General features: G+C 43.2%; 1 protein-coding gene across 1 annotated transcript; it reads left to right on the top strand.

Annotated features, from left to right (window-relative positions):
- Nucleotides 1–179: 179 nt before the first annotated feature.
- On the top strand, nucleotides 180–1932 carry SOCS1 (suppressor of cytokine signaling 1). Its single transcript, XM_019540113.1, has one exon. It carries the CDS (start codon nucleotides 490–492, stop codon nucleotides 1111–1113), a length of 624 nt encoding a protein of 207 aa, XP_019395658.1. The 5' UTR covers nucleotides 180–489; the 3' UTR covers nucleotides 1114–1932.
- The last annotated feature ends 11233 nt before the right edge of the window (nucleotides 1933–13165 follow it).

Genomic DNA, 13165 nt, shown 5'->3' with positions numbered 1-13165 from the left:
GTGGCAGGCGCGCTCTTCCCTTATTAAATAAGTAAATGGATAAAAAGAAAACCCTCTGAAAACTGGAGGCAAAGAGCAGACCTGTGAGTGAGATTCCCGGGGCTTGACTCGGGCTCCGCTCGGAGACGTGGGGACTTAGTCGCAGGGAGAGCGCTCGCTGTAGCGCCTACTCGCTCCGCCTGGATACTTGGGCTGATCTTCCCAAGGCCGGAGCCCGGGCCCTCCTCTCACCAGAGAGCGGTGCTGTTTAGCAGCTGCTGTCACTTGCTGGGTGTAATTCAGCAGATTCAAGACTTCTTACATTGAGGCGGAGGGGCAGCAAATGAAAACCCCACCGTCTTCATGAGCACTGGTTGCGGCTTTTGTTTCCCTGCCCTGTGTATCTAACATGATCTTGTTTTCCTTTGACTTTTCAGACTAGCCACAAGAACTGGCCTGCCCTGGCCATTGACGCTATGGAAGACCGCATCAGCTGGTCTAGTCTATAGGATGGTAGCTCAGAGTAAGGTGGCAGCAGATAATGCAGTTGCAGCAGACCCGAGACGTCTACTTGACTCTCCAGCACGGGATCATCCACAGCCTAGAGTCTACCGCGGCTCTACCCGTCCCAGCACTGTGCAGGCGCAGAGTGACACACACTTTCGAACCTTTCGCTCGCAGGCGGATTTCAGTAGCATCACCCGAGCGAGCGCCTTGTTGGATGCCTGTGGCTTTTATTGGGGACCTCTGACTGTCAATGCTGCCCATGAGAAACTTAAGTCTGAACCTGAGGGCACCTTCCTCATCAGGGACAGTACACAGAAGAACTGTTTCTTTGCCATCAGTGTTAAGACTGCTACTGGGCCCACCAGCATCAGAATAAACTTCCAGGGTGGATGTTTCAGTCTGGATGGCAGTAAGGAGAGTTTCGACTGTCTTTTCAAGCTGTTGGAACATCATATAAACTCCCCTAGGAAACTGCTGGTCACCCCACTGCGCAAGATCCGTGTGCAGCCCTTGCAGGAGCTTTGCCGGAAAAGCATTGTGGCAACGTTTGGAAGAGAGCATTTAAATCAGATCCCGCTCAATCCAGTTTTAAAGGACTACCTGAAATCTTTCCCATTTCAGATCTAAGTACAGCATTACCTGTATGCGTGCTTTCCGGAGTGAAAGATGCTTGAGGAAATCCAGGTTTCTGGGTTTTTAAATCTGGTCAACAAAAAGACAACTTATTTTTGTAGCAGCGTACTGTATCTGGAAATGGAACTTGAACACTTAACTTACTATGTTTACACAAACCGTTTGCACAAACCTGGGGTTTCTAAACCCTGGCATAATCCTTCTGCTAGGCAGAATATAATATTATTTTATAATATTTTTAATGAAAGTAATGTAATAAACTTTATTGTGAAAGTTTTTGAAAATAACATCTCTGGTTCTTCTTAATATCTGCTCTTTATAGCTACAAACACAACACTTTGCAATAGCTAAGTGCTGATAATGGACCAGATCTCTAGCTGGTGTAAATAGTTTAGCTTTATTGAAATTGGTGAACTTCACTAGCTTCTCCTAGCTAATAAGTCAGATTTTTATTTTTGGTGCCATCTACCTAAAAGGATTGAGATTCCCAAGCAATATTCAGTGTAGAGACACCCATATAAAGCAGAAAACAGAGGACAGTGTTTTTTCTTGGAGTATTCTTCAGCTCCTACTTCTAAGAATGGTAATAAGAATGGAGTGTTTAGTGGAACATTTGGTTTTCAATTTCAATTTTTTTAACATTGATTTCTTTACTATATATTTTAACATTAGAGCTTTAGAAAAGTACTAGGTTTTACAGAGGGATTTGAATATTGCATAACCCCAATTCCCATTTAATGGTTGGAGGGCTAGGAGTGGATGTTCTATACTTTTGTTCAAATTTGCCCAAGGCAATGTTGAAGGGATGAGGGGGGGAAAAACATTTCTAGCATAAGGCTCTTCTTAAAAATCCACCTTTTATTAGGCTTGATTTTTGCCTGGGTGGAACAAGTGGCTCTATAACAGCCCCTTACTGAGCTAATTGTACTAGCTTTGGCTTGTCTAATTTCTATTCAAAGCTGCATGCATGGCTTACAAGGCTCTAATTGAAAAGGGGTTGCTGTCTTACAAAATTAAACCACACAAATGTCAGTAGGGAAAAAATCAAACTGTCCAGAACTGACTTTAAAATGGACATGGAAATGATATCAATACCATGCGTGTGAGGGGGTATCAGTTCTCTTTTTAAATCAACCAAAAAACCACCAGTGATCTGATCTTGAGACTCACTGAATGACTCTGGGAGCCTCCTACTAGAAATGAGGCTCTCAGGTGATCTACCAAACTTTCAGTGGTGACTAGGCTAATCACAAGGGGCTGCATCCACTTTCTCTGGGATTTTTAGAGGAGAACAGTGCCTGTTGGGGCATCTTATGTCTATTGGTTGTCACCTTTCACTGTCACATGGAAAACTGCATTAGAAAGAGCTAAAATGCACTATAGAATTCTGTAGTAAGAGACATTAACCCCATGGGAACTGCAGAAATAATTAGGACCAAGGAGGTCATACAATATGTAAAAAGGGGGGATCCACACTCCAAAAATGCCCTGAACAAACATACATAAGATCCCTTAACAGGGGCAGGCAATTATTTTGGGCAGAGGGCCGCTCACTGAGTTTTGGCAAGCCATTGAGGGCTGGATGACAGGCAGCCAGGGGCAGATAAATATTAATTTTCTAAATTTTTTAGGGACCCCATGGGCCAGATAGAATGGCCTGGCAGGCCACATCCAGCTTGCGGGCTGCATTTTGCCCACCCCTGCCTTAGGATGTCATTCACAACAGAACAAAGTTAAGTTCTCCTTAAATTCATATTATTGCCAAGTGTTTGTAGAGCTCCATGAAAGGAGAGTTGGGGAGCAAGACCAAATAGATTCAGAAATTAAAAACAAAAAAAGAATTATCCACAATAGTGGACTTATATTGTGATGGCTCATTGTGGGGTTTCTCCTAGCAAGGCCACTTTAAAGGTGTGGGAATTAAGAAACCTCTCACAATGTTGTAATTCACTTCTTTTAAGATGTTAATGCCACCTTGGGGACTCCATGAATGTTTGTAATGTTCTTTTTATTTAAAACCTTTCACAATATAAAGAACAACATGCAATTTAACTTTTGTAGTATTACTGTTCCCTTGGCCTAAACAAGTTTCTGGCTCAAAAGCGGCTCAGTGCTCCAGAGCAGTTAATGGTTACTCAGAGAGAACCAAGGCAAGCTAAAAATGTAAATACAAAGCAGGCATGCCATGTGTCCCACTTCCTTTGTGTCCCTCAGTTGCTTTGCTAAACCCTTTCTTTGGATTTACAGTCTTATTTTGCAAAGAGACTCCTCTCCCCTGCCAGAAGTCCCATAGCAGAGGTTATCAGGCATCATTTCTGCTTAATTCTAAAGTTGGAAGCAGTCACTAAAAACAGTGCTTTCCCACAGCAGCTGTGAGGAACCCATAGCAAATAGGGGAAGTACTGAACAGCTTGCTATGCTGAAAAGGTGACTGCAGAGAAAAACACTATCCATCATAAATTGCTTTCAGGGCTTAAGGTCTTTGCTGAAAAACTTTTCCCTTCCTCCTTTATCCTGTAATATGTCTTTAGGCATCATGCATGCAACACTTGTAACCAAAGACCTATATAACAACACTAAGAAGTAAAGAAATATGACATGATTCAGGGGAAATTTCTTTAACTTGCTTGACTGAGCATCTGCTGTAAGTTTGTATAAGTTCAGAAGAGGGAGATTGTAGCAGACCAGCACAAGATGGAAATAAATTGGTGTTTAAGATGCTATGCCTTGTATTGAGGTATATGGAGTGAGGGTGATAAGGTTTCAGCATGAGGTAAAAGTAGGGGAAAAAAAAGTCTAAAACTTGCCCAATCCAGCAGGAATAACATGTTACCAGCCTAAATACATTTGGGGATCTGGGCCTTCATTCTTAAGGTGGAGACAGTGAGGCCATTTGACAGAGTAGGGATAAAAAGCCAAGGCAACATTTGAAAGCCCTAAGGAGTCCCTCTGGGAAGCAGGGACAAAGGTGGTTTTTAAGCCTTTAAAGCAAGGGCAGCTTTGTACCCTCTTTTGGGGTCTCTTCAGAGTCTGATGCATCGTGAGTTTTAAATGAAGCGGAAGAGAGGGCCCTTTTCTAACAGCTGTTTCTGAGCTGCTCCACAGCTCTGAATCCCCACAGTGGTGTCTGCTGGATGGATGATACTCCAGCCTCTGACCCCTACCGTGTCTTCTCTGCAGGGGCCTGAACTGGGCTTGAAAGCGCTGAACGACTCATCCCCACCTACTGTGTGGAGTGACATACAGGGGTCGCGGCAAGAACCGGGCTCCAGCCAAAACTTTTCTGTTGTCCGCGCAGTGTAAAATTCCTTATTTTCAGTTATGACCTTTTAGGAATTTAATTACAACATTTCTTGGTGAATATCAATATTCTCTGCATACAACAATGGAAACTACTCAAGAATATTACTACAATATTTTAAATACTACATTGTAGAAATAGCAATATAATACATTAAAAGACAGCATACAGCCCAGGCCTCTAGTTAGGCTGCCCTGTTCACTTGTGCCCTTTCACTATTGCCTTCAACTTTCTTCCACAGCTAATTTGTAAAGGACTAGTGACTTTGAATGGTTCTTACAATCCTACCAAGACAAGGATTGTCTGGAGAGGATGGCAATGTTTATGGGTAGCAGGGAGCAGACGGTTTTGAAAACAATAAATGAAAAAACACCTTCACAGTTTTCTTGGATGCTTGCGGTCTCTGTGACACTACACACAAAGAAACATTAGCTTTGTAACATAGGATGTTCGTTTTTTCAGTTCAGAGCCAAGCACCTTGAAACATCTAATGCTATTTAATAGATCTAGTGGAAGATTCAAGATGATTATAATAGGAATTATTCTGTTGCTTCTGTATTTTTTAACAGTGAAATGGCATGCTCTCTTTCACTGTAAGCTAATTTTCATAACATACTGCAGCTGTAAAGTACATGGTAATAAGCACATAATTAACCTAGTCATGAAGCTGCCAGAGGATCTAGTTAACTTAGTTGGATGGGTTATCAGTTGGTCAGTAGAAGAATTTGAAGCAACAAACATAACCTCACCTAATTATGAACCTGTGGTCTCACTAATTCTGTTACCATTGAAGTCATTTACAAGAAGTGAGCCTTCAGCTGCAGTCAGCATCAATGCTATTTTCAAGTCAGGCAAAAAGTGTCCCCTGGGTAATGCACTGACCGTATCTAGTCATCAATACTGTTCACCCAGCTTATACTTAATCCTCTATTGAACAATTTATCCATCTGCATATTTTTCTTTAGACCCTATACCCTGCTCATCAGTGTCATGTACTCATTAAGTTCCTGGATCAGCTGCTGTCTTCTCATTCATGATGCTATCAGCTTTGTAAGTTACCCGTGTATTCGTTCACTGTACGGTTATCTTTGTGATAAAGTCTGCTTAAAAGCAGTTTAGCTCTATCTGCGTTTCTTTTGACGCAGTTAACATGCAAGCCAATTACTGCATACATCATCTGAAGATTTCCAAGATGTTTCTCCTTACTGGTCTCTCTCACCCTTTTCTACTCAAGTAGATAAAGCACAGCTTTCCTTTGACTTCAGTGTGACTCTGAAAACTATTCACACACATTTCACCAGAAATACTTGTTTGAGTTTTCTGTTTAACAGCTGTTCCACAGTAGTTCTATCTGCAATCATTTTCTTCCGTTTGCTCTTTTTATCACCTTGGCTAATGGAAATAAGTCAAATCACAAGCCAGAGAACGCTGGGTTCTGATCCCATGGGGCACACACAGAACACCAATAAACATAGGTGCATTATGCTAATAAACCACAGCAACAAACTTCAGACAGCTGTAACACAGTGTTAATCTGTGAAGTGAATTACATTGTGTGGAAACCATTTTCCCTTCTAGTTAGACACAAATGGCAAAATGCATTGTATATGGCTATTGACACAAGTTATTAAAAGGATATGATATGTTGTCATGGAGCATAATTAAGGAAGTAATCTGCTATCTCCAAATAATATCTGGAGTTCAGACATCATGTAGATGGGCATGGTAAAATTAGCACTTGAATAGAATAACCCTTAGGATTTCATCTGACCCTGACTTCACTACTTTGGTAAGGTAAGCCAGACAAAGTAGCATCATTTTTTAACTGCCACATATCTGTTGTGGGCATATTTTTTATAGCTCCAACCACACATACCCACTGATGAATCCTTTCTAAATCTTCTCTAAATTCCTGTGGATCACTCTTGCCTATTCCATTTTTGCTTTTGGTTAGAGGGCATTGCATTTAAAAAAAAAAAAAAACCCAGTAATTTCTGCAGACAAGGAAATAATTTGTCTGAATAAACTAGTGCATATCTTTTTAAAGGATACTCAATTTTGAATTAGACTCCAGGCACTGAAAAATGTAGCGCTTCTTTTTGTAAGCTACTACAAACCTTACTGATAAAAGGCTGTACCTTTTCTCTAGTTTGTGAGGTACCAAACAAAAAAATAGGGCCCTTTCCCAAAAGAAATACAGTCACAGTGACATAAGAGACGAACATAGTGTGGTTTATACCATCCTAAGTTGAATGCTTAATGAAACTGTTTGGATGTTTGAAGGAGGTAATGGAGGGAGTTCTGCTGATTAGGCTATTCCATGTCCATAGGCTGGTATGGAGGAAGGTTTGAAGTAAAAATAAAAAAAAAAGTGAGAGAGTTAGTTGCATCACAATGAGTGCATTTACATGTGTGTAATAATGCACATGTATAAACCATAGAGCTTATCGCCCCAGAGTTTATTGCTCCCAGGCCTGCGTCTGCATGTGCACCCAAAAGCACAGCATGCTGAGCTGGGTCAGAGCATCCCTGGCTAGCAGGGGCCCAGGGCTCAGCCTGCCAGCCCAGGGCTGCTGCCCTCAGCTCAGCATGCTGCAAAGGGGCTGGCTGGAGCACGAGGGTGCTTCAGCACGGGGCTAGCCAGCAGGCAGCCCTCTCCCTGAAGTACTCTTGTGCCCCAGGCAGCCAGGGCAGCATCTACACATGCATTGGTGCAGAGCAAACAACTCTACAGCAGGACAGTACTCGTAAATATATGTACTATCCTGCTGTGAAGTTAATCTACTCCAGCCTAACAGGGGTGCACATGTAGATGTGCAATGTTTACTACACAGCTAATTAGTCAAGCATGCAGTAAACATCTCAAGTAGATACACCCACTGTAGGAAGGCTACGGAACAGGCACTATATCTCTGTTAATAGGGAGGAGAAGGTACCAGCTGGGAATAATAGAAGGGAAGTAATTGAAAGTTAAGAATTTTGAAGGTGCAAAGAAGTTTGAATTCAATACAGAATAGGAGGAGTAACTACAATGCAGAAATTAGAAAAGAGCAGAACATAAAATAAGGAAGATTAAAATGGGTAAGGATATGCAAGTCAACAAGGTGAACTAGACCTATGTTTGTGCTAACAAACAGATTCTGGGAAGAGGATAAAGCCAAGAAACAGGTTGTGAAAAGAGTTCTCACTTTACCTAATGCCATGGAATAAGTGCATGCTGCCCGGCAGACTTCTTTTACATTGACGTGACAGAACAGGCCATCTGCAACTGACTCAGCTGCTGTGGTAGTAAGAGGAAGATGGAAAGATTTCATTATTGCTCCCTTCTTAGTATTGTCTTAACAAAGCATGCTGGGAAAGGGGAGGAATTTGTAGCCTTTATAAAACAAGCTCCTCTCCTGGTCAGGTGGCTGTAATGAAGAGAATGTGAAGTAAGGAGGCAGTGACTGTTGGTTTAAGGCAAACCTTGACAAGACTACAAGTAGCATCTGAGAGAAGCTCATGCACACGGATCGTTAGATCTCTTAGAACTGTTACGGCTTGGAGGAAATAAACTCTGGATTAGTTGATTTTGTATCTCATCATCTAATTAAAACCTCAGTTTTAAGAAAAACCCATCAGCGCTCTTCCTTTTTTAATGGGGGAATGAATGAATATAGCGATGCCGTAGTGGGAATAGCAGCAGGAAACAGCCCAACACTGGCAGGAGTCTTAGATTATGATGCCACTAACATCAAGAGCTTGGGTAATAGGAAAGCTGGACTAGGGACCAGAGAATAGGAATGGAGAGGGAGTTTAAAAGCACTGAGCGTTCAGATTTAGATCTACTGAGCCAATGTCATCCCTAACACAAGGGGAACCAGCTGTCATTTCAGTCAATGAAAGGTTTGCCTATTTCTGCAAGGAATGAAGTATCCCTTAAATTTGATAAGAACTTATCTATTCACTTTCATAATAGTGTGAAAAGGTGGCAGTGACCCATGTGTGTCATTACTATAGAGGCACCATTAGTGCCTCACTAATAGGTGTTGTTAGCCTTAAGGTCTCCCAAGATGCCGTGAGAACTGTTCCATTTTTTGTAGCTTTTTCACTGATAAGCGGAGCCTGCTCCCTTATTATAGCCTAGCACATGATGTAGAAGCAGCACTTGAAGTCTGGTCATATTTCTTTTTGCCATGTCTTATGCAAAACTAATATATTAATTATATTAACAGACTCATTTCTACCCAGACCTGCCTGTACCCATCAAGGATAAAATCTTGGATCTACTGAAGGCAACAGAAAAACTCCCATGGGCTTCAACGAGACCAGGTTTTTACATCTGGCATGTTAGGATTAAGTCAAAGAACCATGGAGCCTTGTTGATTTAATAAAGGGCCAGACAATCATAGCATGGGGATGGTATCTCCTTTCTGATTGTTTCCCCACCCTGTGCTTGGCGCACACACTGACAGCTCTGTACTAGTTATTTTGTCCTTCTTCTGACTGACATTGAGAGCAATTATGATTCAATTTCACTTTGACCAAACTTCCCTAAAGTCTACTTCCCTCTGGGAGAAACTTATTATGATTACTGGAACTTGAGTCAAACTGAGGTTTCAGGTAATCCTCTCCCCGATTTGAAAGAGTTGTGCTTTCCATACTCTTTTAGAAAACAAAGATTTGCTTAAATCTTATTCATTGCATAATTCCTGATTTACTTAAATAATGAGAAGGTGATTATCTTTGTTCTTTTTCTGAGTCATGGCTATGCAGAATACCTCTGAAGAGAGGTCTAGAGATGGATCTCTGTAGACAAAGTTGTAGCAGGGCAAGTCTGTGCTTGGGGCAGAGGCTGTTCCTGCCACTTGGATTATGGTGTCATGAGCAGCTATTGCTGTGACAACAGCTGGTTTTGAGTTCCCACACAAAGGCAGTTCCTGTGGCTGCTGCTCTCATCACTCCACCTCAGTTACACTATAGCCTACAGGTATTGTACACAGTCCAGATACTCTACTTAATACTTTATTAATTGCATAGAGCAGGGCTTGACAATTTACAATCCAAATCCAGCCTGTGGACATGGGGCATCAGCAGCATTCAGGGGGCACCTTCTGGGAGTGCTCTCCTTGTGCTGCCATGGGGATGAACACTAGGGCTGTGTGAAGCTTCGAGTGCTGATTCGATTCGGGGGAGATTTGTCCTGATTCGGTGGCCAAATCTCCAAATCCAAATCAAATCAAATCAGGGGACCAATAAAAAGGTCCAAATCAATTTGAAGCTCTCCAAATCAATTTGGAAAAGATTCAGAGAGCTTTGATGATTCAGGTAGTCCTTGCCCGCTGCGACAGGGAGCCAGACTCAGAGCTGGTAAGTAAGGGGAGGGGGCAGGCAGCTGGAGGAGAGGAGAGGGGACCATGTGGGGACCCCTGCCAGGCCCCATCACCTGCTTGCTCCCCGAGCCAGGCCCCATCCCCTGCCTGCTCCCCCAGCCCCCTCTCCCAGCTCCCCGCCATGGCTGCCCAGCCCCCCCCAGCTCCCGGCCCTTTAAAAAAAGCCCGGTCTCACTGGGTGCTGCCCAGCAGGGGGTGGGCAACCCCATCTGCCCTCTACTGCCCCATGCTGCACGGGGGCTCTGCCATGAGCCCCCAACCTCCACCCACTCACCCCAGCTCCAGCCCTTTAAGAACCGCCCCCCCCCAGACTCACTGGCTCCTGCAGCAGCCTCGTGGCAGAGTGCCCCTATGTAGCATGGGGCAGAGTGGATCACCCCCCTGCCCAGCAGCACCCGGTGAGTCAGGGCTTTTTTTCCCCTAAGTGCTGGGAGTTGGGGTGGGCAGGGGATGGGCCTGTGTGATTTGGCTAAATTGATTTGGGACAGTGATTTGAATCACCAAATCGAATCACTGTCCTCTGAATCAGCCAAATCCGAAGCGCATACTAGCTGCTTTGCACAAGCCTAATGAACACCAGTTGTGGACACTTCCTGGGGGTTGCTTCAGGGAGAGAAATAGGGGAGGCAGCAGATTTCTGGGCCCGCTCACCCCATCAACCTCTGACCCAGGGTGGGTCACTCTGGCCCACAGCAGGAAAAGGATGTCTACCCCAATGTAGGGTATTTGAAGGTATGACAAAGTTTTTATTGGGATGAGTTCGGGAGTTGTGCATTATGCATGAACGAAGAAGTTATACAGACCACTTAAATGAGTAAGTCCCAATGGACCTTTCATACAAGAGTCATTCCATATATACAGCATGTTACAAATGCTTTAATGTTTACATCACTCTCCCACCATATTTCTATTAATTTCAACATATTTTGGATCAGATCAGTCAAATTATACATGGTCAGCTGGAGCCATCGAAGCTTCTAAAACATGACCTAGGACAGGTTTGTTTGTTTTTTTTTAATTAAAACAAAGTCTAATTAAAGTTCAGTACCTTGTGTCTGTCTGGGGCTGAAAGTAAGCACCAAGTGTCCTAACAGGAAGCCAAGAATCTTCCTTTACAGTTATATGAATCTTGTTTCTCTTACAAAGATCAACGAGGTGGGAAATGAAAGAATCTTGTGACTGAATCTTACTTGGTTTGGCCTCAAGCAGGTACGATTCTTTCCCTCCTGCAAAGAGGGATGAAATTGGAAGAATTTGGAGAAGCAAACATGTTTTGTCTAGATAACTTTTGTTTTAATGGCAACCATTTCAAGGTCCCCTGGGGTGCGAGTACTAGGCCCTAAATTGAAGTGGTGGGTTTTAAAAAACACTACTTCAATTTAGGGCTGATTAAACCCTTGTTGTGCACACACCCCACTGACTTACCTGCCTCTGGTGTGGAGGGGAGGGTGAGGTGCTGGCAGACAGTGGGCCCTGGGTGGCAAAGGATGCTTCCCTCTGAGGCAGCAGTGGCTCCCCCCCAGGCAGCACCACCTACAGGCACATGGCTCGGGCAGTCCCAGGGGACACCACAGCTGCAGAGGGAAGCACTTGGCCCCTGCGCAGCTCAGGAAGGTAGGTAGGCTCTGGGCAGGGGGAAGGGGCACTTTTCTTGGGCGGAGCCTATTTTCCCAGGCTGCTGCCAGGCTGCCTGCAGGGCTTCCTGCAGAGCCACGGAGCCCAATGCTTCGTTCCACAATCTCCTTGAAGGTGCTGTAGTTTGCTGCACCCCAAGTTATTTATGGCACATTACACCACTGAATTTCCTGCAGCAGCTGGAATTAATGTGCAATACGCCGCTGAGGCATGCAGACACCAACACCATTAAAGCAGTGCAAAAGCATTTAGCCCACTTTAAAGTATCATGCACACACACCTCTCATTTAGTTTACACACATCTCTGGATGCCAAAAAGGGATGGATTAGTGGCCAAGGTACAGGTGATCTAGGGTACATTCTAAATTAATTTCATGCAGTGAATGTGCTGTTTATGTAATATTATACAAATGCACACTGGGCACATCTACACAAGACATTTACTGCAGAGCTACCTAGTTAGCTCACCAGTAAACATCTCAGCATCTACATGTGCAGTGTTATTAGGGCAGAGTAAACTAATGAACTTGTAAACACAAGTATATCCTAAATCAGAGTTTTTTACTGCACAGCAGTGCATGTATAGACGCTGATGGGGATGGCTGAGGGACAAGGATGCTTTAGTGTGGGGGTTGCCTGCTGGCTAGCCCCACACTAAAGCACTCTCATGCCCCAGCCAGCCCCTCTGTAGCAAGATGAGCCAGACCAGAGCAGCCCTGAGCTGGCAGGCTGACCCCTTGAACTCCCTCCCAGCTGGGGCTGGTCCAACCTGGCTCAATGTCCTGTGCTCCCAGGCACATGTTAAACATGGCAATGCAGAGCAATAAACTCCAACGCAATGTGCATCAGAGTTCATTGCTGTGCATTAACTGCACATGTAGACATGCCCACAGAATAAATGGTGCTCTTTTAAGGCAGCCATTTTCATTTTTAACACTTTCAGACTAAACTTTTAAAGAAACTGAATTTATTTGCATTTTCTTGTGAGAGTTTCTGATTATTTTACATTTTTCAGTTTTAATATTGCTGCACAGAAAGTGGTGATTAGCTGAGCAAGATTAATGGAGTATGTCGTTAGTTTACTGTAGATGGTAATTTGCTGACTCCCTCTATGTGGTCATTAATTTCAGGAGTGTCTGATGCATGTTGCCTAATATTTTCTTTGTGCACTATATAACAGCGCTAAATTACTCTTTCTTCAGTTTGCATTCAGTTATTTAAAAAACCCCAAAACCTACAGCTAAGAGCAAGAGAATTTTTAGGCCTGTAATTGGATTAATTAATCCATGCCAGCATGCCTGGATGTCTAAAATACATTAGGCCTTATATATAAGCTGTGTAAGCTGAGGATGTTTCAGAAAGTATCAGCAATTTCGAAATAAAACCGTTTTGTGTGCAATGAGTGGGAAACTACACAGCAGCAGAGAACACTGAAGGTTGTACTGTTGAATGCACACATCATTTACAACTAGATAGAGAAATGATGTGATCCAGTAGATGATAATTTCATACAAAACGGTTTTATTTAGAAATTGCCATTACTTTCTGAAATTCCCTCATACTTTAGAGGATTCAGTGTCACAGCCAAGTTACACTGGGGGATGGTTAAAACTAAGAGCTGCCCTTTATTCAGGAGAAATTTAAAAAAAAAAAAAAGCTTCAAATAGATCGCTTAAACAATTGACACCACCAACCATAATACAATTTATTCAATTCACTGAAGAGGAGACTGGGAGGG

Source organism: Crocodylus porosus, unplaced genomic scaffold (genome assembly GCF_001723895.1).
Source record: "Crocodylus porosus isolate Cpor-Errol unplaced genomic scaffold, CroPor_comp1, whole genome shotgun sequence".
Lineage (NCBI taxonomy): Eukaryota > Metazoa > Chordata > Crocodylia > Crocodylidae > Crocodylus > Crocodylus porosus.
The sequence above is the reverse complement of the archived record's forward strand: the minus strand, read 5'-3'. Positions and strand labels throughout refer to the sequence as shown.